General features: G+C 49.5%; 8 protein-coding genes across 16 annotated transcripts; 5 read left to right on the top strand and 3 right to left on the bottom strand.

Annotated features, from left to right (window-relative positions):
• Positions 1-976: 976 nt before the first annotated feature.
• On the top strand, positions 977-2,867 carry FOXG_03358 (uncharacterized protein). Of its 2 annotated transcripts, XM_018381051.1 has the most exons (3): positions 1,026-1,462; positions 1,527-2,009; positions 2,065-2,841. In XM_018381051.1, exons 1-2 carry the CDS (start codon positions 1,368-1,370, stop codon positions 1,939-1,941), a joined length of 510 nt encoding a protein of 169 aa, XP_018237462.1. In that variant the 5' UTR covers positions 1,026-1,367; the 3' UTR covers positions 1,942-2,009; positions 2,065-2,841. The 2 variants fall into 2 exon arrangements, with proteins under 2 accessions (XP_018237461.1, XP_018237462.1); XM_018381050.1 differs by having other exon boundaries at positions 977-1,462; positions 1,527-2,867.
• Positions 1,636-4,200, bottom strand: FOXG_03357 (uncharacterized protein). Its single transcript, XM_018381049.1, has 2 exons — positions 3,388-4,200; positions 1,636-3,330 (listed from the first exon to the last, which is right to left on the bottom strand). Exons 1-2 carry the CDS (start codon positions 3,917-3,919, stop codon positions 3,122-3,124), a joined length of 741 nt encoding a protein of 246 aa, XP_018237460.1. The 5' UTR covers positions 3,920-4,200; the 3' UTR covers positions 1,636-3,121.
• A 120-nt stretch (positions 4,201-4,320) lies between these two features.
• On the bottom strand, positions 4,321-7,330 carry FOXG_03356 (uncharacterized protein). Its single transcript, XM_018381048.1, has 5 exons — positions 7,050-7,330; positions 6,864-6,996; positions 6,529-6,813; positions 5,708-6,473; positions 4,321-5,657 (listed from the first exon to the last, which is right to left on the bottom strand). The coding sequence occupies exons 1-5, from the start codon at positions 7,121-7,123 to the stop codon at positions 4,687-4,689; spliced, it is 2,229 nt and encodes a 742-aa protein (XP_018237459.1). The 5' UTR covers positions 7,124-7,330; the 3' UTR covers positions 4,321-4,686.
• Positions 7,331-7,733: 403 nt separating this feature from the next.
• Positions 7,734-11,830, top strand: FOXG_03355 (uncharacterized protein). Its single transcript, XM_018381047.1, has 2 exons — positions 7,734-10,373; positions 10,427-11,830. The coding sequence occupies exons 1-2, from the start codon at positions 8,103-8,105 to the stop codon at positions 11,324-11,326; spliced, it is 3,171 nt and encodes a 1,056-aa protein (XP_018237458.1). The 5' UTR covers positions 7,734-8,102; the 3' UTR covers positions 11,327-11,830.
• Positions 11,777-15,345, bottom strand: FOXG_03354 (uncharacterized protein). Of its 4 annotated transcripts, XM_018381044.1 has the most exons (4): positions 14,148-15,170; positions 13,665-14,086; positions 12,480-13,612; positions 11,777-12,421 (listed from the first exon to the last, which is right to left on the bottom strand). In XM_018381044.1, the coding sequence occupies exons 1-4, from the start codon at positions 14,378-14,380 to the stop codon at positions 12,326-12,328; spliced, it is 1,884 nt and encodes a 627-aa protein (XP_018237455.1). In that variant the 5' UTR covers positions 14,381-15,170; the 3' UTR covers positions 11,777-12,325. The 4 variants fall into 4 exon arrangements, with proteins under 4 accessions (XP_018237455.1, XP_018237457.1, XP_018237454.1 ...); XM_018381046.1 differs by having other exon boundaries at positions 11,822-12,421; positions 13,665-15,345; XM_018381043.1 differs by having other exon boundaries at positions 11,822-13,612.
• Positions 15,346-15,820: 475 nt separating this feature from the next.
• FOXG_18540 (uncharacterized protein) lies at positions 15,821-16,144 on the top strand (the record flags this gene model as incomplete). Its single annotated transcript, XM_018398662.1, has 2 exons — positions 15,821-15,847; positions 15,983-16,144. The coding sequence occupies 2 exons, from the start codon at positions 15,821-15,823 to the stop codon at positions 16,142-16,144; spliced, it is 189 nt and encodes a 62-aa protein (XP_018237453.1).
• Positions 16,145-16,592: 448 nt separating this feature from the next.
• On the top strand, positions 16,593-16,925 carry FOXG_18539 (uncharacterized protein; the record flags this gene model as incomplete). The annotated part of the gene is made up of 1 exon (XM_018398661.1): positions 16,593-16,925. The coding sequence occupies one exon, from the start codon at positions 16,593-16,595 to the stop codon at positions 16,923-16,925; it is 333 nt and encodes a 110-aa protein (XP_018237452.1).
• A 1,625-nt stretch (positions 16,926-18,550) lies between these two features.
• FOXG_03353 (uncharacterized protein) lies at positions 18,551-21,152 on the top strand. 5 transcript variants are annotated; one of them, XM_018381038.1, is made up of 4 exons: positions 18,551-18,859; positions 18,999-19,027; positions 19,079-19,180; positions 19,237-21,152. In XM_018381038.1, exons 1-4 carry the CDS (start codon positions 18,678-18,680, stop codon positions 20,946-20,948), a joined length of 2,025 nt encoding a protein of 674 aa, XP_018237447.1. In that variant the 5' UTR covers positions 18,551-18,677; the 3' UTR covers positions 20,949-21,152. The 5 variants fall into 5 exon arrangements, with proteins under 5 accessions (XP_018237447.1, XP_018237449.1, XP_018237451.1 ...); XM_018381040.1 differs by having other exon boundaries at positions 18,994-19,027; XM_018381042.1 differs by having other exon boundaries at positions 19,079-21,152.
• The last annotated feature ends 65 nt before the right edge of the window (positions 21,153-21,217 follow it).

The following is a 21,217-nucleotide window of genomic DNA, read 5'->3' as shown; positions in this document are numbered from 1 at the left end:
AAAGGTAGGGCAGGCGCAACTGACAGGCACATGTGCATGCTGACGAGTTGCCAATGCTAAACTAACGCCCACCACGCCCAGGTCCGGATAGGGAAGGAGAGCGGGGTGCTTTGGTTGGGGATGCTGGGATGTTGTGCCTCGCTGTAAGTTGACTGAGACTGCCGGGGAGATCGATCGCCGGAGACGAGTTCAAAAGCAGGTTTGATTTTCGGCCGGCTACTGCCACATAAAGTGGGCCATTGCTTGCCAAACCCCAACCCCACTTTGCAGGTCAGGCGGACTCCATGCGGAGCCCCGGCTTCGGGGCACGTCCAGCGGGACACTGAAGGAATTACTGACCACGCCTTGAAGCCCACCTTGGGGAAATTGAATCTTGGATCATGAGGGCAGACTGAGATTAAGCTTACGAAGACGTAGAACACACTCAGAGCTATCTGGAAACCCAATTTTTATTTTCTAAGTTCTAAGATAGCACAAGCTGCATCCAATTTAACAAAAGCAGTAACCCGCCAGAGTTTCTTTCACTCATTAATGACTCCCGGAAACCTTTTTTAAGGGGTGGGACCCGCAGAGTCCAGACTCTTGGAGGGTGGGCGTTGGTGGACGCCTGCTGGAGGCTCAATTCAGTGACGTTCAGTTGACTCCCCCCCTGGTTGGTGGACTTTCTGTACCCGCCCCCAATTGGTACTGCTCCCACCCCCAATGGCTTTTTGTTTAGTTATGGCTACCCAAATTCTTCAATATTGGGGGACGTTTTATCTATCTGAAGTCGGAAAAGCCAATTTCATGGGCTGGCGTTGTTCCTGACGGCACATGGTTACCAGAGACCTAATCCTGGCTATAGATTTTGGGCCAATGCGCTGTGCAGAAAAGACTGCAGTCTTTCCCAGAACGGCTAAGCGACAGGCCCGGGATTGCTCTAAAGAGTCGAGACACATTTGGGTCTCAAAAATGCATGCAACATGTCATGAGCAACTGCATTTTCTTCACTGCCCTTGCTTTTCAATTTTTACTGGCCTTTCAAAGGGTTCCGCAATATGTTGCTTCTTCTCTCCTTCACTCCTTCCTCCGGACATAATCGCCCGTGGGATTAAACCGGTTTTGAAAATAGTGGCGTTACACGTCACAGATGAGGCAAGTGCGTGCTCTGAGCCGCACGGGAAGTGGCTGATCATGATCGAGACTTCGTCGATGCACGTATTGGAAGATCGCAAGTGCATCGAGATTCTGGAAATTTCAGCGGCTCTGGACCCTTATTTCTGCGTGGGAATAAACGTCACTTCTTCACGTCACTTTAGAGCCTCTGACCTCTGAGAGCATCCACATTTCAGCAAATCCACTCCTGGACATGGCTATGACACAACGCTATGGCTCATGAACCCAATGACGTTACACGCTTTTCTTCAAAGGCGGGACTGACTCCAGTCAATATGCAACCAAACGACAATCGTCAACTATCAATGTGAGTTAAATGCGATCGTCCCGGCTTTATGATTTCATTCCTAGTTCTTACATATGTCGATCAGGCCCAATCCTCCGGACCAGTCATTGAAACGTCACTTATCCCAGAGCCAGGGCTCTAACGTGGGTAACATCAAACGTCAACGCATTTCCATCGACAAATCACCTCTACAGCTCACCTATAGTGACGTTGCCCAAACTCCAGGGTCTAGTTTTACCCTTGTTGATAATCATCAATCGACCAACGCCGACACAATCGCTTCTTCATACACCTCGTTGGACCCCTCTCCGCGAGAACCCCAAGACCCTTATGACGACCCTTATGATGATCCAGAGTTCGATCAAATCTTTGAGAGCCTCACTGGACCCAATTCTATTGACAAGTCAGGAACGTCACCGCTTTTAGTCGACCGTGATGAATTTGCTCTGAAACAGTCAGACCAGGATGCTTTGGCGGAGTTTCTGGAGGAAGAAACCTAGGAAGAGCCTCAACAACCGCCATCGAGCGTTCTGCGTACATGGAGCGGTAACTCGAGATCAGCGGACGAGTATGACCCGCTATTACAATACTCTTCACCGCGTCCAATAGCTGATATACCAGAGGGCAACGTCGGATATACACCTTTGAATGAAGGCATAGACTGGAGCAACGTCCAAAAACACACCCGCAATGAGACAAAACCTGGATCGACAGTCGATTTTACAACTGTGAACGGGAGCAAAGCCCCCGAACATGAATCGCCGATTGCTAGACGAAAAACATTGATCTTTTCGCAATCTCAATCATCAGCACCCACAAATAGCCAGAGCTCAGTAATATTTACAGGAAAAGTTTTGCTGAAACCCTTCAAAACGTTCTTCGATCTCCAAGAACTTGTAGATGCGAAAACTCAAATGTTCCGAAATCAACCTGACGTTACCTTTGAACTCTTCGCCCGAGTCATCTATTCAAGCCGCGAGAACTTCTACAAGAAACAGTATTTTCGATTTCAAAGCCTGCTCAAAAATAGCCCGCCTTATATAAACGGGGCACTTCTGGCTTAGGCGGTCGGGAGTCCACTTGACTGCACGGCTCAGGAGCTACTGAAGGCGCAAGCATCACGTATGAAGTGTTTTTGTCGATGCAAGTTGCGATCGGATCCAAGGTCAGAGATCGGTTGGGGCATTGCAGTGCTGGAGATCCGTCCCACAACCTGGAAGGAAATCCAGGGGGCTATGGATGTGCTTGGGAGACATGATCTGGACGAACCAGGGAGTTCATATGGGAATTAGAGTGGGATATGACGGAGTTTGCTATGACGATGATAGTTATCGATTTTGTGGGATATAGACAACAACGTCACGTCCCGTTGCTATAAAATGAATGGTTTACCATGAGAACTAATTTCATTATTGTTCTTCTAAAGTCTTCTATTCGTATGTCTAGAATTACCCTAGCGATCCTCTATGAAGGAGTACAGACACCAGAAACATTCAATATACCCTGAAGCAGCCGGAAATTCTCTAATGGCCTTTAGATATGCAGAAGCCAGAGATTAATCTTCCGAGAACCAAGGCTATACTTGTTTAGCCTTCAGGCCGGCTGACGATGGGCTATGTGTTATGAAAGGAAATCTCTCCATGCGCTATCTCAGCCAGTCATAACAGAGTCTTCGGGTATCTAGTTTGGCATTATAAGATTCAGGTAAGGAGCCATTTGTTTCTGCGCAGCAGATTTGACCTGTCGAAGCTCTGTCAGAGTAGGAGGCTTTGTATTTCCTTGGCGTCGCTGCCAGCTCTCTTCAGTCTCGAGGAGTGCAGCATCATCATCTTTGCTGGTAGGGTCGGCAAACTGGTATGACCGATATTCACAGTTTGACCAACCGGTAGCTATAAGTCATGGTCAGAGAGCGAATAAACCATGGCGTCTCAGGGGCTACTACTCACCTCTTCCTTCAGGCACACCGTACCAGTCATCTGTCAAGAAATGCAAGAATCCTCCATGGGAGACGACAACAATGTGCTCGTCGCCACTAACACGATCTCTCAACATTTTTCTGGCCTTGAGGCCACGCGCCGTGAGCTTCTCAAGCGTAGGCTCATACTCGCTCTCAGGACCCTTATCAGTCCACGACTCCTCTACGTTCGAGTAGTCGGCGATTCCCTCAAACTCAGCCTGGACCTTGGCTACAGGCGAACCAGTATCGCAGGGGTTGGCGGAGACCTCCTGAAATACTGGAAGTGCGACGATGGGCTTGAGCTCATCAGTTCCGAAGGCGTGGAGACAGGTATACACGGTACGGCGCATAGGTGAGGCAAAAAGCTTTGTAAGCTTGTCATGGTGAGGGAACTCCTTGCGGAGTGCAGCGCATTGCTCCTCGCCAAGGGGAGTCAAATCTGGGTCTTGTATTTGCTCATTCTCGATCGAGAGGTTGTGGAAGCCTTGAGCGTGACGAACGAGGTGAATAGTTGGAGCCATTATGATGCTGATGTAAAGAGTGAGTGAGATTTGAGTGAGTGATATATGATATCTCGGATGAGATAGTGATAAAGATGATGTCTAATAGCAAACTGAAGGAGAAATTGGTTCTATTTGAAAGCCAGAACAATGATTCGTACGAAAACAAGACGAGGAAATAAAATCATGTTTGTAAGAAGCTATGACTCAATGCCCCTCCTCCGCCCGTGGTAGCCCCGCCAAAGCCGGTGTCATGATCTCCGGGTCCGGCTTCGTCAGCGGAGCCCACCATTCAAGGTGAGCGGCGTGCGCGGCCGTTGAACGCCGATTGGTCTCCAACCTGCAGTAGCTTACACCGCCGTCACGGAATGTTTGATGCTGGCTCGCTTCGATTACTTGATTTGTATACTCCGACTCGGCTTGTTGACTACAACAGCAGATGATTCCAGAAATTGTTGATCCACCAGGAAAGGGAGTCAGAAGATGACAATGTGGACATAATTGGGTTAGTCGCGTCTATACAAACAATTAAGCCATGCTGATGGCCTATTATCCCTCTTTACGGATTCCATTTCACGAGGATATGTGCATGTTGCGCCAAAGCAGGTAAAGGTATCACAGTTTCAGCATCCTAACTTCCAGCACACATGATTACGCCCGATCACATGCCCGAGAGTACATCCATTCTGATCTTCTAAAACTGACAACCCGATGAACGCCACTGTCTGACCAACTATAGTAGTCAAACACCAGATATAACACACCAATGATGCCGTCCATCTCCAAATCTAGAACTCAATGAGAGCCTCCTCCTTGACGGGCTGTTTGACGGGCTCCTGTTGTGGTACTGAAGGGAATGAATCTTGCGTGTAACCACCGTATGCCCAGTTCTGCGGTGCGACAGGCGGTTGTTGGTGTGACTGGGGCATAGATGGCTGCCAGTATGCTTGCTGCTGTGGGGGAGGTGCTTGCTGGGTTGGTTGGGGCGGCTGAGGCTGAGATGGTTGAGGCGGCTGGGCATGTTGCATATGAGGGGACTGCACAGGCTGCTGAGGTGTCTGTACAGGCTGGGCTGGTTGCGCAACCTGGGCGGGCGCTTGGCCAGGAGTTGGCTGCGAGGGAGCAGACACTGATCCCCCAGGATATTGGGAAGGTTGCTGCAAGTTAGGGTATGGTGACTGATTAGCATCAGGTGCAGATCCTGGTGCAGATGGTCCTAGAGGGGTCTGCTGAGGCTGCTGGGGTGTAAAGTAGTATGAAGCATTGGGGTCACTGGCATTTGGAGCCTGTGGCTGTTGTGGGTTTTGTGTTTGCAGGTTGGGATCGTTAGGTTTTTGCGGCTGCTGTTGCTGCTGCTGGTACGGATCTTGAGGTGCTGAGGGCGCCCTGTTTTGCCAACTATCGGTCCGTTGCACCTGCTGAGGAGGAGGGTATTGGCCGTGCTGTGCTTCCGGCGCGGATCCGTAAGAAGGATATTGAGGCTGAGGTGTTGCATGAGGTGGTGGCTGTTGGTAGTGCTGGTGTTGAGGCGCCTGGTAACTGGCTCGTTGTTGACCTGTATAAAAGCTCTCTGCACCAGCAGGGTTGCTGGGCATCTGGGAAGGAATGGAAGGATACGGCCCAGCAGCCTGGCGTGGCGGCGGTAAGTTATATCCCCCAAGGTTCTGTTGGCTGTAGGCCTTAGAAAGTCGATCCTCTAGCATACGATCATAATATCGAACAACCGTAGAGAGTTTCGCATGAAGATCAAGAAGTGTATCTGAGGCTGGATTAGTATCTCCATTCCTTCAGCAGTGAAGGAATACTCACCATGCTTGCTCATAGTCTCTCCGTAAGTTCTTGCCAGCTTGGGCCGTAATGTACCGATGCTATCATAGAGCTCCTGGATCTGTGGCTCTCGCAAAATGGTTCCTGGCGGCTGAGTCTGAAGCCGGTCCACCAGCGTTGAGAACAAGTTGATGTTCTCTGCCTCCACAGGAGTCAATTCATAATCGTTCTTGGGGAGAACAAAGTTGGTGGTAGCAGAAGCGTCCATAGAGCTGGACGTCTGTTCCTTGAGCGCCGCAGCATGCCTCTTCTTCTGCTCCTCCATATCAGCCAGAGAGGCAGCGATGGCGGCCTTGAGGTCAGCATCGTCCTCCTCTGCTTGTTTGGCTGCCGAAGCGTCACCATTGGTTGCATAAGAAGTCTGAGCAGGTCCAGCATAGCCGTGAGAATGGGTCTTAACTTCTTCTAGGCTCATTGCCAACGCCTTCTTCAGATCTTCGTCAAATCCATCATCAACTCGAGCGTTTCGGGGCTGCATGGCGGATGTGCTTCGTGTCTTATGGGGATATGTCGGCGATCGATCGAGCGATGGGTTGGGAATCTTATGTCCCTTGTTGGTAAGTTTCGCATAACAGCCATCATCGACTCGTACGGGCGTCATGATTCCCAGGTGTGGGAGAGCGACAACCTTGGCCGAACACTGCTGGTCAAAACAGTTGCCGCAGTTTCGGCAATGATGCTTTCGGTTTGTAAAGGTAAATGGTGTTCGACATCTCATGCATACGTCGGAGTCGGTCCATTCCGGAGGCTGATGATATCGTTAGTTGTCTCCATTACATAACTATGGCGAGAGTAGTACTTACAGCGCTACTGTCAATCATGCTGCTGGCCACGGATATCTTGGGAGGGAACTGGTATCCATCGCGTTGCAGGGTCCGATAAACCTCACCGATGTACGAAAGCTCGTAACGACCTTCAGTAGCACCCGCCCAAGATTGTATAAGCTCAAGGATTTTGGTTTTCACGTCAGAATTGACAGCACCGCCTCCTACAGCCTGAAGAAGCGAAACAAGGTTATCCATAAACTCTCGCGATGCGACTTCTGCAAGGAAATGTGAACCGCCATTTTTAACGCAAGTATCGGTAAGCTGAAATAAGTCAGCTTTGGTAATTGTTATCAGATCGATAGGATTCATACGTTTAAAGCGCTCAACTGTGTATTGGGGTTTCTGTTGCCGATGCGCTTCTTCAGGGAGCGCATTGCCTCTTTCGGCGCGACCGTCTTGGATCTGATGACATCGGAGATTTCGAGGTTAAGGGCAATATCTTCGCTGAAACCATTGTTAGCTGAGTTTACCAGGGCGTAGGCTGTCTGGCGACATACAGGCTACTGCTTGTGGCCTTCTCGATCTGTTCGTCCAGGGCCGTATTGGCGGAGGACGACCACCAACTCATCATCTTGGCTTTGGCTACAGCGATCAGCAAAGAGGAGGGGTACTGCGCTCAGTTGACCAAGTGAATCAGAACAAGAGGTATCAGTATCGAGGTCTCTGAGGTAGCGACGCACAAGGTCGAGATGTTCGATGAGGCAGTTGTTGCTGTTGATGTTAATGTCTGATGGAGGTTCAGTCTGTACCTACGAAGCTTCCATGTTCTAGGCTCTCGTTAACCCCAGCCTCTGTCTGGGCACGGCGATTGAGAATCTGACGCAGAAAGGTGCCTCATTAAGTAAGGTTATGAGAGCTGTGATTGGCTGGGATGAGCATTGATTCCACAGCAGTGCACTTCGAGGCAGCCTAAAACCCCACTGTAGAACGCCTGGACTGTCGTCAGCGCTGGCACGCGGTCACGCTAAGCTCTTGTTCTGTGGGAGAATGACGACGTACTGTGTGGCGTACGTGGCTCAGGTGCATGAGCGACCTCGAACAGAGTAAGGTCCCTTAGCTTTGGTACGAAAGAGCGGTAAACAGTACTTACTCCTTGCGGCTGATCAGGTGGCCTATCAAGTACCCCAGATGTTCTCATGGGTACCTTATTCCCCGCGACTACTAACACCTCACCTCATGGCATCCAAGTCACCCATGAACAACCATCCTTTATACCAAGTTCATTCTCCCAACAGTACAACCCCTCTCGTTCGGCGTCCCATGGTTCTTGTTCGGGAGGAGCCTTTGTTTGTGATGTTTACTCGCGCGATCCTTTAAGATGCTGCACATTGATGCCATCTCTACTCGGTCGAGGTGCTGTTGACCCTTATATTTCAATACTCCGCCACTCTGCGGCTCTGTCGTCGTTGTCACAGATAATTCATTGCAACCTTTCGCCGCCAAACCCTAATTTCACAACTTGAACACTACAATTATCTTCGATTCTCGAACTCGAACCTACCGACCAAGACTTTCCGGTATAACGACTTCAGAACACTGAGCAAGGCATCATGGCCTCTCTAGGACACTCGCGCGCAAGCAGTGTGGCCACCGCAGGCTCACACTCCTTGGGCAGCCCCGGCGCATTCAACCATGGCTCAATACCAGGCGGCAATCGAGGAGGCGAATCTCCTTCGAAGGCTCCAATTCCTCACATTGACGATGTTCTCGCTGCGCGGAACCTCGACCGGAACGTGTCTGTTAGGAAACTGCTGGAATCGGCCGAGGCATCATTTAAGCAAGCCGAGATCGCTCGGGAGTTTCGCAGACCGGCCATCGCTCTGAACGAATATATACGAGCATCCATAATCGCCGTCCAATTCATCACCAACCATCCCGAATATCATGATCTCAAAACGAGCCACGGCGATTTTGTAAAAGCTCATAACAATCTACTCACCAAGATCAGCCAGCAGGACCATATATATGCCAAGATCAAGGCCGACATTATTGCGGATAACAAGCGATCTGGTGTGCAACCACGGACTGTTCGACCGAACTCGTCCCAAGGAGGAAGTCGGCCACATACGCCATCAAAATCGACCGTCGAAAGGCCCATATCACCCTCAAAGCATCGATTTGATGGGCATGACACAAATGGTTCTCCTGCTCGAGCAAAACCAGCAATTCAACCGAAACCTCAATCTCTCCATGGGAATGCCATCAAGCCCGGTGCTCAAAGAGCATCCATTAATGGCGTCCAAGATCTCGCTACCAGGTTTGCCAACCTGAGAGGCCCGCAACCTTCACCAGGTCAAGATCCACGCATCAAGACACATCAAATAACACTCCCAAAGCCGATGGGTCCTAGAGAGATGCCCCCGCCTCGGCCGCCCAAGGTTGGTATTGACACCAGTGTGCCGACTCTACCCAAGATGCCAGATGCCATCTACAGCCCTGCTCGTGGAAGCATTTCAGGAGAAGTAACAAGACCGCCTTCGAGCACACCTCGTAGCATGTATCGCACAGCCTCCACCGTTTCGATACCCGGAACTCCCACGGGCTCATCACAGTCACAAACAGACTATTTTGTTCCTACGCAAAGCTATTCGAACAACTCTATTCCTCCGGTTCCCCCGAGCAATCTCAATGGCTCTGTAAAGATTCCAGAAGGCGATGCCATTTCTCCGGAGGAATTGTACCAAGCTATGAAAGCTAAAGGGGGTATTTTGATAATAGACATTCGCATGAGGGATGATTTTAACGAAGGCCATATCATGTCGTCGTCAACAATTTGTATTGAGCCTAGCATCCTGCTCAGGGATAACCTCTCTGCAGATGAGATTTCTGAGAGCTTGATTCTCTCCCCTAACCAGGAACAATCGCTTTTCGAACAACGGCATACCTACGACCTGGTGGTCTTCTATGATCAAGACTCTGAAGAAATTCCCGAACACCCACGGAATTCTGACGACTTGGTAATTATATCACTCCATCGAGCTTTAGTTCACTTCAATTTTATGAAGGAGCTCAAAAACACGCCCAAGATTCTTAAGGGAGGTCTTGATGCTTGGGTTGACTTGATGGGGCCGGCATCTCTGGGCTCGACTACTTCAACAACGAACAAAACTGTGCACTTGGAGCGCAATCGAAGCCGGTTATCAGCTATCGAGCGACGGAGGTCAAAATATATCGCCAAGCCTCTCAAGCCTGACGAAGTCAAGGTGTGGCAAGAGACACTCAAAAACGACGACGATATGCAGACAGCATCATCACCCAACTTCACACGTACTACAGAAGACTTCCTTCGAAGATTCCCGCCAGTGTCTTTGGAACAAGAGTCTATGACTTCTCCGGAAGAGAAGCCCCGGAATCGCCCCGTTTACGGGCTATCTCACAAGGTTGACCTCTACACAGACTTGCCCTCACCACCCACAAGACCAGCTCCCGCTTTACCGCGACGAAGCTACAGCGGCCTCACCGAAGGGAGGGACGAGAACGAGCTTTATGGCAACAATAACGCACTCGTTCCGGCTCGTCCTTCAAGAGCGCCAACTATGAAGGCCGTGGAGCACCAGTCCACAGGGGATTCGGCCAAATTCTACACTGGGCTCAACAATCCCAACAACTGGTGCTATGCCAACAGCACACTGCAGAGCCTGCTCGCTTCACCTGAGTTTGGAAGAGAACTGGCAAACTCGGAATGGGTCAGCAAATACAAGGCGCCAATGAAAGATGATGAGAAGATTGAGCAGCCGCAGCTCATGATTCGTATTATCTCAAACCTGTTCCACTGGATGAGTTCAGGCAAATTTCAGGTCATGATGGCCCAGACGCTCATGGTAAGTTAATCACAAACTTTCAGACAAGAAGAACCAAGCTAACAGAACTATAGAACTACTCGCATCACGTTTGTACCCAAAGCCGAAGCATCGAGCAGTTTGGTGGGAGTCAGCAGCAAGATGCCCAGGAGTTCATGTCTTTCGTGATCACTCACCTGCACGACGAGACTAATACACGCCGAGATCGAAAGGGCACTGCTGCCCAGCCAGATACTAAGCACCAGTCTCTTGTGAAGGCTGCCGTCCAGTACTGGCAAAATCACCTCGAATACAATCGTTCTATTGTCGACCGCTACTGGCGCGGTCTCGAGCTATCAACCGTCGAGTGCTTCGAATGCCACACCCGTACTTATCAGTTCAACCCTATTGATGTTGTTCCTGTCACAGTGGGAATGGGGCGTGGCATGACTCTCGAGCAGGTTCTCGACCAGTATACATCAGGGAACATCATTAACGATTTCCATTGCGACCACTGCCGCCACCCTACTCGGGCTCAACAGAGTCTCTCCTTTGCTCGCTTTCCATCCTTGCTCTGTGTCGTCTTCCGGCGCTTCCACTACCAACATGATTCCTCGGATTTACGCAAATCAACGGCACCCATCACGTGGGATTTCAACGACACCGACTTCACACGCTACTTCCTCCCTCCTGGCTCTCGCGAGTCTTCATCTGGATTCGATCCCATGGACCCTGCATTCACAGGGCCGTTCCGCTACGAGGCTTATGCTGTAATTGTTCATACAGGCAGTCGTACTGATAACGGACATTACTTGGCGTATGTGCGGGACTCTACATCTCATGACCCTTACGCTTGGTTCTGCTGCAACGATTCGCGCGTGACAAAGGTTCGCATTGGCAGTGGAGACCGCGATGATGTCCAGGAGGAGGTGTTCAAGTCTGGCCGCGACCGTGTACCATATCTAGTCTTCTTCCGTCGCAAGGGCATGCGATAAGGCTATCATCCTATCACTTACTTGCACTCAACAATTCTGGCCGGGTTTGGGCGTTGGATATATCCTCGTGGCTCCTCGTTCCTTTCTTTATGCGTATAGAGGAAATCTGGAACACTGAGAAGCCATGGACATGGACGAATTCGTCGTTGTATTACCTCTCTTCCACCCCCTCCCCCATATCCGTCCGACTCTCGCGAAATGCTACGAATGTTTCAACGTCCTGGAGGGCCCGTCTTCTTTTTTCAGCGCAGCTCTGTTTGATCTATACCAATACTACGCTACTAGTCTAAATGGGTTGTTGTTCCAGTTCCCCCATCGTTTTTATATGAATATAAATCTCGCTAGCTGGCTATCATGGCATTGTATGGAGTAGGTAGCGTGCTCTTTTTTGGTAAATATGCTCGACCTAGAGTCATGACTTGAAGGAGGGGCACCTGTTTTCTAGCAAATGCTTATTATATCCATATACCAATTGATTGATGATTTGATCTATGTGCTTGAATGGCCATTAGTAACTTCATTTTCATGTGCCATATCTTAGAGCTAGAACCTAACTAGCTGGTTCCGTTTCTCAGACACCAACTGTTTACTGTACCTTCTGGCCGATGGCTGGTATTAATACCGATGTAAACTAGGCCAGGCAAAGAGTTACAATATTCTACGTCTTGAACACCTTTCCATGGTTGCCAGCCAATGGTTCTCACACGCCAAGTTCGATTTACAGAATCACATGTCAGCTCACATCAGATCATTCCCGACGAAAAAGAGTAGGGCCTGGTGAGCAACCATAAAATGGCCCGGAGCCGAGTTCCATTGTCGTTCAAAATTCCCTTCAAGATATCATGAAGCCAACGCCGCAAAAGTAATTACAGACACTGAAAACAAACCCGCATCAAAAGTCGATACACACATCTTTCCATCTTCTCTCTTGGTATCCATTCTTTCGACTTTCAAACCAGATGTTCGACCATTAAATCATCTCACCTATTCAATCGTTAATCACGAGCCGGTGCTCTTGAGGGTGGCAGCGATATCCTTCTTGAAGTGTTCGGTGATCTTGCGTCGGTTCAGCTTCTGAGTAGCGGTGAGGAGTCCCTGGGAGCAAACACATTAGTAAAACTTCTAGCCAGCCAGCGATTGGGATTGTCCTTACATTATCCGATGTCCACTCTTCGTCGGTGATCAAAACGCCAGTGACGATCTCAATACTGCTCAAACCAGCACGTTTCGCAGCACCTTGGAGATCCTTAAGAACAAAGCTGACCATCTTGGGGTTGGTGTGGACGGTATGGAGGTTGTGCTCATCAACACCCAGCTCCTTGGCCTTCTCGTGCAAGACTTTCTCGTTCGGCATGATAACGGCAATAGGGCGTGAGTGCTCGGGATCGGCGTGGACCATAACGTTGGCCACCGACTGGACACCACGGTACACAGACTCGAGTTTCTCAAGGGCGATGTATTCACCGCCCTGCATCTTGACGAGATTCTTGACGCGGTCAAAGACTCGAAGGTGACCCTGAGCATTGAATTCTCCGATATCACCAGTCTTGAACCAGCCGTCAGGAGTAAGGGCCTTTTCTGTCTCCTCGGGGTTGTTCCAGTATTTAGTCATAACTGGCAAACCCTTGATCCAAATCTCACCTTGTGGAACCTTGGCTTCAGTTGAGTAGCCCAGCTCAGGAAGTGCAACAAGCTTGACTTCGCAAGCGCAAGGGGTAGGACCAATGGCATCGGGGGAGAACTCAAGTGGACAGCCTAGAGAGCCATTGGCGCAGGTCTCAGTGAGGCCATAACCAGCCAACATGGGAGCAACGACCAACGAAATGAAGTTCTTTGTACCATCGGAAATACCACTGGCGCCATTCATAGTGAAGCGCATACGACCACCCGTCAGTTCACGGACTTTGCCAAACACGATGCTGTCAAACAAGCTCGCCAGAGGCAGCTTGTTCTTAGAAGCGAACGCCTTCCAGTTGTAGGCGCCCCAGAAGAGGTTCTTGAGGAGAGGACTGGCAGCCTCGAGCTTGGCTGTGATACCCTTCCTCACAGTCTCCCAAATTTGGGGAACGCCAACCATGACAGTGGGCTTGAACTCGCGCATATCACCAGCGCAATTCTTCATTGATGCATCGGAAAGCGTTCGCGGGTTTCCGTATCCAAGAGTTCCTCCAATGTACATAACGAGGTTTTCGAGGGCCATTTCGAAAATATGAGCGAGGGGTAAGTAGGCAAGAATACATTCCTTATCGCTAACGCATTCTTCGACACAGGTGTACAAACTGGTGACTAAGAAGGAACGAATTAGTAAGAGGGCGCAAGATGGTACAAATCAACTCACCTCCAGCAATAAGAGCTTCGTGGGTGATGCAAGCACCCTTGGGCAGACCAGTGGAACCAGAAGTGTACATGATACAGTAAAGGTCGGATGGCTTAGCCGGGTTTGGCTCAACGGGATTATCTTCACCGAGCTGGCGAAGTTCCTCGAGAGTGACGATCTTCAGATCAGGATGATCGGCCCTGAAGGCCTCGAGCTCACCACCCTTGGCAAAGATCGTTCGGTCGTTGACGATGACGGTTTTGACGGACGACTTCTTGATAGGCTCTGAAGCAGTCTTGAGGAGTTGCGAATCGACGTACATGGCGCTACATTCGGTCTGAACGAGAGAGTGCTCAACACCACTGGGACCAAGTGTATCGTAGGCGGTGACAATTGAGATGGACTGTGAGGCAGCTGCGTGGGAAGTAGAGATCCAACCGATGCTACACGCCGTGGAGTCAGAAACCAGTGCTTGGATACAGGACCAGTCAATGTTGTACATACCTGGTGGTACCGAAAATATGAAGCTTGTCGTCACTGGTCAAGCCCAGCTTCCGTAGACCGGAGCCGATCTGCAGAACGCGCTGGAGGTACTGTTGGTAAGTCAAGTATTCGAAGCCAGTCAACTCGAAGTAGGACCACTCCTTCTCGACTTCCTGGATCTCGCCATCGACGTTCTTCTTGATCTTCTTCTTCTCCAGTGTGCATGTTGATGAGCTTGCGGGCACCGACAGCATGATGGTTTGGGGTAGAGTCGAGCGCTGCGCTCAACGACCTGGAAGACGGTCCTGGCATCGGGAGCAGGATAGTTGATGAGGCCGTCCTTGGCCTTGGGGTGACGTCGAGGAATGGTTTCGCCAGGGACCTTCTCGTAGCCAGGAGCCTCGATAGTGAAAGGAGGCTTGTGCACCTGGTGCAGCGGCATTATGCCCGTTGTCCAGTCAGTCATCTTGAATGCGCGGTAGCTACGGAGTAGACGAGGAAGCTGATGAAGGTTGAGGTTTAGGTGATGGTCAATGTGAAGGAGGACAACTTCACAGAATGGCCTGCGATGACGACAGTGGGGGTTGAGTGTGAGGGTATCGTTGAGAGTGAGGAGAAAAAGGGAAAGAAGGATGAAGGGGGAGACTGGTGGAATTAATGTGAGGAAGGGACGGGAAACGAAGCCACGGACGGAGACGAAGTAGGAGAGAGCAGCGCGGGCGTGGAGAAGGAGATACGGCATCTGGTTGGCACACACTAACGTTGGCTGCCTTAATATTAACCTAAGCAATTGGAGCAACAGAACACAACGGGAGAGCTAGAGTGAGCAACCTCGACCTACGTAGAGGCGCTTGCTGCAGGAGAGACACGGCACAGCAGGGAGGTGCACTGAATGGTACAGTACCATCCAAGCCCGGGCCAGGTCGAGGTGGAGATTGTACAGGGGTTCAGCAGCTCAAAGTACCTCCAAGTATCCTAAGCTCGGTTGATTCAATGTCCATCTGACGCGGTTATCTTAGCATCTATTCAAACACAGGCTCGGCTAACCAGATGCATTGGTTCATTCTTTTCTGTGTTTTACCTTGACTTGCCATACCGAGCTTCCCTTTGTGTCCTGCAGATTGCAAAAATATGAGCTAATGCTGGAATACGACAAGAATTTTGCAGCGGGACTGGACACTTTACCCTTGAGGTAAAGTCTCTCTGGACAGGGATTCGTAAACAGGACCGAGGATGGTCCTGAACGATACCTTGTTCAAGATGGAGATCAAAAGCTGAGCCCTTGACAGACATGAATGATCAAAGTAAGTGGTTCGCGTAAATATAATAGGCCCTTGGCGGGATCAGATTCCTACGCCATTGAGACAAGACTTTCAAAGTCTCTGGCGAGTTAAAAGGCCAATGCCACTGATAAAGGGACGAGTATCACATAATCTCTCCATATAGACTTTCCACAATAAATCTAGTTCACGTGAGAAAAGGTGGTGAATACGATGTCGAACTTTAGACCAGCCGAGATATTCGTAAATCAAAGTCTTGCAGCAATTTCGGAACATATAGGTAAGTACAAAAAGATACAGATGGGGTCCAGAGCAGTATACCCCTTTGGGCTTAGCAGGGATAGCTTCAGGGAAGCTCCAAGGCGCTAAGTCTGCTGGGGAAACAGAGGGCGGGACGTCTTGATTGCGTCACAAATGGAGTCTTCGAAATTGTGCTGGCAGGTTTGCGACCAGAGAGAAATTCAAGACAATGAATGACAAGACGTTAATGGCAAAAAATGGTCGTCATCACCATCAGAGCTCTCGGCTTCTTCGGCGCAACCATTGGTCCAGCGTCATTAATGCTACAGGTGGCAGATCCTTAAGCCAGCGCTCAGTGCTCCCCATATCCTTGTTGAATCACCGGATCTCGAAAGTCTGTTGCTTGGCCGTTACGTTGAGGCTGGTGCTGGTGTTGGTATTGGCGCGTGCCCCATTCTCAGTCTATCCCTCACTCAACTTATCTTTAACAGCCAGTAGCCGGTCCTCTCGCCCGTACCATCCGGCGAACACTCATTGTCAGCAGCAGTCAGCACTTTATTATTGTTGTACCGACTACCGACGTGCAAAAAAAAACCAAAAAAAAAACCGTTACACCTTTCCATAACCGAAGGAGAAGGACAAACAGAGTCCAATACGGTCGTGCCGCGAACGCACTGCAAAGCCAAGATTGACCTCCAACAACCAACATAACCCATCGCATGGAACAGATCGGTACATCTACTTCTACAGTACTGCTAGGATCAGCGACGGGATGCTGTGCCTTACACTGCTTTTAGCACTATAAACGCCACACTTAAATCATTTTCGCCCTATGGAGAACTGAAGATGGCATGTCTCCAGCTCAAAGACCTTCTGATCCAGGGGGGCCATAGACACCCATGCAACCCCAAAAAGTCAATATGTTCCAAAATAAGGGAAAGCTGTCATGTTTTCGAGCCATTTCCCCCAACACTCTGAACAATTACACAGCGGCTTGCCTCGCCGGGAGGCACCGGACCCTATCAGGGAGCTCGTTGAGCTGCCGGCGACACACGTGCCTCGAACGCAATCATGTTTGACAAGAAATGCATGTATCACCAAAAACGCCACAGACACCTCAATCATTTCTTTGAATCCAGATTCATCAAGACGCATATCAGATCCACCGTTGAGACCCCGCTGGCCGGATCTCCCTCCGCTGCTCCCCCGGACTCTTCAATGCTGGGCAGAGAAACAGGCTCAGGGAGTGCCTTGCAGATGGGATCAATCGCCGAGTTGACATTGGCTGTGGACGCTGAGTCTCCTCTTTGATGCTGGTCAATCAGCTGTGTTACGTTCCGCTGACCTAAACCAGCCGAGGTGAATGCTTGTTACAGGTCGCGCGGCATGTGTCAATGGGCTTGCCCTTAACCTACAGTATTTCGTAAAGAACCAATATGTTTCCGCGTTCTTGTCGTCGCTTTCCTAGTCTTGATTGCATTCATGCACTGCCACTCTGGGTTTCTCTTGGCGTCTAAACTTGTGTGCATACAGACGCCACCATTTGGGAGCCAAGCATTTACTAGGTTGCTGCTAGGCTACCCCATATTCAAGCTCGTTCGTAGCCAAGACCTGGCGATGGTCAGGTGTTACTGGTGAGGGGGTGGACGTGACCGTTTAAGGAATATACCTTGTTGAATACAGTATATGTTCAGACTATGAGACTTTCGGGTCGAGAGACTTTTAGAATCCCGGCAAATTCAGGATCAGTTGGGGACTGTGAACTTGCTGGCAGGCCCCACGAGCTGTCACCATAGTCCAGTGTAACCCAATCCTTCAATCCTTTAAACTAGCTGAGATGTTTGTGTATGGACAAACAAGTGACATGCCCGTCACGAAGCGGAACACAGCTCAAGAAACCGGCAACTTCCTCTTAGGTAAGAATCCATGTCAAAAGAGCGCCCAAGATGCTCAAGAAGATCAAGAACAAACAATGCCGAGCCTCGGGACCAGCAACGGAAACAAGGCTCTCGTGGTTGAAACCCGAGGAGCCCGCGGCAGAAAATTCAAACTATATGAGTATCACCTGAAGCAATTGAACTCCCACTTCCGAGGAAGGCCTAATATGTATCAAACATGATACTGTACTCCGTATGGTGAGGGGGATTTGTAAGGCTGGAAGTCTGGAGAGACGTATCAAGGGGTTTGTTGCTCCTTGGCCTAGACCATTCCATCAGCCAATTTCTGAAAGAGAACGTATGTAATTTGGCCATGGTAGATTCCGCTTTGATAAGTCAAGCCTCGTTGAGCTAAGTTAGATGAAGGTTGTTGTTAGTGACATGAATAAAATGACGAGCATTGCTCTATTTCGGCAGTTGTTAGTGATTCTGCCGTTTGACCAGAATTCTTAAAGGCAGATTCTTCGATCGTTCCATTATCGAAATCACTTCTGAGGGTTGCACGTTGCAGAAATTGAATTCCTGGTTCCCTGGACCCTGGATTTAGCGTTGCAGATCTGCAACTGACAGTGCTCTGAAGGGGAAAGGGATTTAGGGGTATCAGCGTCAACTTCCAATGAGCATCGGCGATTCTCATGCAATAATGCAGCCCAGTAAAAGCTGAACGAACTGCAGAATGATAACTCTTCAATCTGGTACTGACCGCTCTCGAAATGATGGAGATCACTGAATAATTATAGTTAAAAGTCCCCTAGAACTCGTAATGATTAGTACGGCTCGCTTATCCACGTAGTCAATTACAGCAATCCAATCAATATCTCGCCTACCAGAGACGCGTACCTGTCGTGGCGGGGCTGGCAGACGCTTATTGGTCGCCGTGATTTTGGAATGGCAGTTCAGGGGCATAATGACCCCCAAATTACAATGGAGACGGGGGGCTTCACTTGAATACGTAAAGCGAGAGCCTCACCTTTTTGCCTCGTAACTTTATTTGTTTTTCCTCTTCAACGTCGAACCTGTCTCGGATTTCATATTAAAGATCCTCAATTTGATTTGTTCAAAGTGCAACACCTACAATATCTGCTCTGTTCACAATGGTGGTACGCAGAAGTACTGAGCAGTCAAATGCTTGGCTCAAACCTGTCGAGGACGATGAAGATGAAGGCTTCCTCACTGTGGCCGAAGATGCCGAAGCCAAAGGAATTCTCGATGATGGCAACAGATCGACGCTCAACTTGACGACGACTGAGCTTCCCGTGTATATGAATATTCACCGGTAAACTCGCCCTTATCCTTGCTCAATCCCTGCCTTCAGCTCAGAACTGCATGTTCTTGGTGAGCCATTGTATAAGCTTGCCAAGAATCATAATACGCCTATCATGAGGAATCAGCGTGCTAACTCTCCTTGAGTGTAGAGTCCGACGGTTAGTTCTTGCGAGTATTGGTAAGTCTCATCCTAAGTCGTGTGTAAATAATGAAATCTAATATACATCAGATGATCCTTATACTATGGAGCACTTCAGAGATCCCAAGATGAACGCTCTAGTTGTGAGGCCTCTGGTCGAAAGACTTTACAATCCAGACGATATCTCAGTTGGTGAGTTTGAAGCGCAGAATCTCACCTGGGAGTCTTCTCTGACCCCTCCCCGCCAGTTTATTGCTTGTTAGCGAACCGTGTATCCTTCCTAAGAGAGCAGTCTAAGGAGGTTCATCAGAGTGTCAACCAGGCGCGTGCAATTCTATGTGAGCTGCTCGCTAGTCGGGTCCTGCGCCGCTTCCACGAGGACAATCCAGGACCACAAGGTCTTTTGCTGCTCTCGCATATCCTCGTTGAGGGCTTCGATCCATTCCAAGGAGCCCCTAGTCACATGGAGCGTCCAGCTAACCGACCCCAATGGCCTGGATCTGGTGATACTTCTGGCTCTGAGAGAAAGGTCACAGCTCTTGAGTTGGCTATTGTCTCTGAAAGCAAGTTCTTCATCAGCTCTGCAGCCTGTCAACGAGCTGTCGACGCAGTCCATAACGGTCAAATCATTTACACGCCCCTTTCATTTATGGATTTCCTTCCAGATCACTATAAACGACGACCTATCTCTCTTTACGACCCTCGGACAGCACCTCTTCTCAACCACCACCGTCTCATTGTTCCTCGCAACCGAAATCTCATCGAACTCGTTCACTTCGTCATCCTACTGGTGCTCTATGTCATGACCATGATATCTCGTCATTCTGAGGTTAATATGTGGGAGTTCGCATTTTGTATTTACACCTTCGGTTGGCTTCTCGAAAAAATGGCTGCTATTATCGAGCACGGCTGGGCAGTTCACGCACAGAACCTATGGGCATTTCTCGACATCACTTTCGCTTCCATCTTTGGTGCCTATTTTATTCTCCGCATCTACGACTTTCTCCTCGATCAGCTTCATTCTGGCTATGGACTACCGATTCTTTGTATTGCAGCACCTGTCATGTTGACCCGGGTTGCTTTCAACCTACTGCCGAACAACCTTGTCTTTATCTCTGTTCACGCTATGATGAAGGACTTTACTGTACTGACCTTCCTTGCCACCTGGTGCTTTACCGGCTTTCTGCTCGCTTTGCAGTGGCTTGTTAGTGCTAGCAACGATGGCAATGAGGAGTTCAGCTGGTACGTTGTGGGCAAATGGATGCTCTGGATTTGGTTCGGTCTAGATGGTGAGGGTATTGAGGAGTCGGTGCGCTTCCATATCATCCTTGGTCCCGCGTTGATGATTGCCTTTGCGTTCCTGGGCAACACGCTCTTTTTGACCATTCTCATTGCCATGCTCACAAACACCTTCTCCAAGATTGTGGCCGACGAAACCGCCGAGATTCAGTTCCGACGTGCTGTTTTGACCTTCGAGGGCGTCAAGAGTGATTCTATCTTTGCCTACCCCCCTCCCTTCAATATTTTGGCTCTGATGGTGCTTCTACCCCTGAAGCTTGTCACCACCGCTCGAATCTTCCACATTGTCAACGTGGCCCTTATTCGAACTCTCAACATGCCAACTCTCCTCCTCATTAGCTTTGTGGAGCGACGCCGTCTTTGGATGCAGTCCAGACGTGCTTCTGGCAAGCGATCCAAGTGGCAGTTCACATCTCTGTCACCCCATAATGATGTCCAGGCAGTCTTCAAGTCTATTCCACCAACTGAGATTTCTGACATTATCGATCAGCTCGACCCGTTGGGTGAAGTACCAATTCTTGAGGACGATCTGATGCCTACGATGGCGGGTGACAACCCTCAGTCGAAGCTGAGAAGATGGAGAATGTTGCAACGAGAGGGACATCGCCGAACAGATGATACGGGTGGGTGGAGTAGCTCAAGCAGCATAAAGAACGAGTAGACAATATCGAAATTACAAGTATGGCATTGCATCGGCGAAAGGAGTTTATTTTTGGTTGGTTATATGGGTGGGAGGAGTTTTCCGACTTTTAAGACAAGAATTATATATAGAAAGAGTAGATGAACTATAACTTGTAATTCGAGATTTTTGAGCTCCATAGCCAGTTCTGCCACTACTTAGCATTTTATAAGAAGTGAAATGGGCTTGATGCAAGTCATGAAACATAGTAATCATAGTGAGAGAGGCATTCGGTGAATACGTAAAACCAT

Source organism: Fusarium oxysporum, chromosome 8 (genome assembly GCF_000149955.1).
Source record: "Fusarium oxysporum f. sp. lycopersici 4287 chromosome 8, whole genome shotgun sequence".
NCBI classification, from domain to species: domain Eukaryota; kingdom Fungi; phylum Ascomycota; class Sordariomycetes; order Hypocreales; family Nectriaceae; genus Fusarium; species Fusarium oxysporum.
This window is presented reverse-complemented; position numbering and strand designations above follow the sequence as displayed.

Excerpts from the sequence above, each read along its gene's own strand:
- FOXG_03356 (XM_018381048.1), bottom strand. The coding sequence starts at position 7,123 with ATGATGAGTTGGTGGTCGTCCTCCGCCAATACGGCCCTGGACGAACAG. Across the intron at positions 6,997-7,049 it reads AAGGCCACAAGCAGTAGCCT|CGAAGATATTGCCCTTAACC; the intron begins GTATGTCGCCAG and ends CAATGGTTTCAG. Across the intron at positions 6,474-6,528 it reads GCATGATTGACAGTAGCGCT|CCTCCGGAATGGACCGACTC; the intron begins GTAAGTACTACT and ends CGATATCATCAG.
- FOXG_03355 (XM_018381047.1), top strand. The coding sequence starts at position 8,103 with ATGGCCTCTCTAGGACACTCGCGCGCAAGCAGTGTGGCCACCGCAGGC. Across the intron at positions 10,374-10,426 it reads TGATGGCCCAGACGCTCATG|AACTACTCGCATCACGTTTG; the intron begins GTAAGTTAATCA and ends ACAGAACTATAG.
- FOXG_03353 (XM_018381038.1), top strand. The coding sequence starts at position 18,678 with ATGGTGGTACGCAGAAGTACTGAGCAGTCAAATGCTTGGCTCAAACCT. Across the intron at positions 18,860-18,998 it reads GTGTATATGAATATTCACCG|AGTCCGACGGTTAGTTCTTG; the intron begins GTAAACTCGCCC and ends CCTTGAGTGTAG. Across the intron at positions 19,181-19,236 it reads TCCAGACGATATCTCAGTTG|TTTATTGCTTGTTAGCGAAC; the intron begins GTGAGTTTGAAG and ends CCTCCCCGCCAG.
- FOXG_03358 (XM_018381050.1), top strand. The coding sequence starts at position 1,368 with ATGGCTCATGAACCCAATGACGTTACACGCTTTTCTTCAAAGGCGGGA. Across the intron at positions 1,463-1,526 it reads GACAATCGTCAACTATCAAT|GCCCAATCCTCCGGACCAGT; the intron begins GTGAGTTAAATG and ends TATGTCGATCAG.
- FOXG_03354 (XM_018381043.1), bottom strand. The coding sequence starts at position 14,380 with ATGCTGTCGGTGCCCGCAAGCTCATCAACATGCACACTGGAGAAGAAG. Across the intron at positions 14,087-14,147 it reads CATATTTTCGGTACCACCAG|CATCGGTTGGATCTCTACTT; the intron begins GTATGTACAACA and ends CACGGCGTGTAG. Across the intron at positions 13,613-13,664 it reads CGAAGCTCTTATTGCTGGAG|TCACCAGTTTGTACACCTGT; the intron begins GTGAGTTGATTT and ends GTTCCTTCTTAG.
- FOXG_03357 (XM_018381049.1), bottom strand. The coding sequence starts at position 3,919 with ATGGCTCCAACTATTCACCTCGTTCGTCACGCTCAAGGCTTCCACAAC. Across the intron at positions 3,331-3,387 it reads CGGTGTGCCTGAAGGAAGAG|CTACCGGTTGGTCAAACTGT; the intron begins GTGAGTAGTAGC and ends CATGACTTATAG.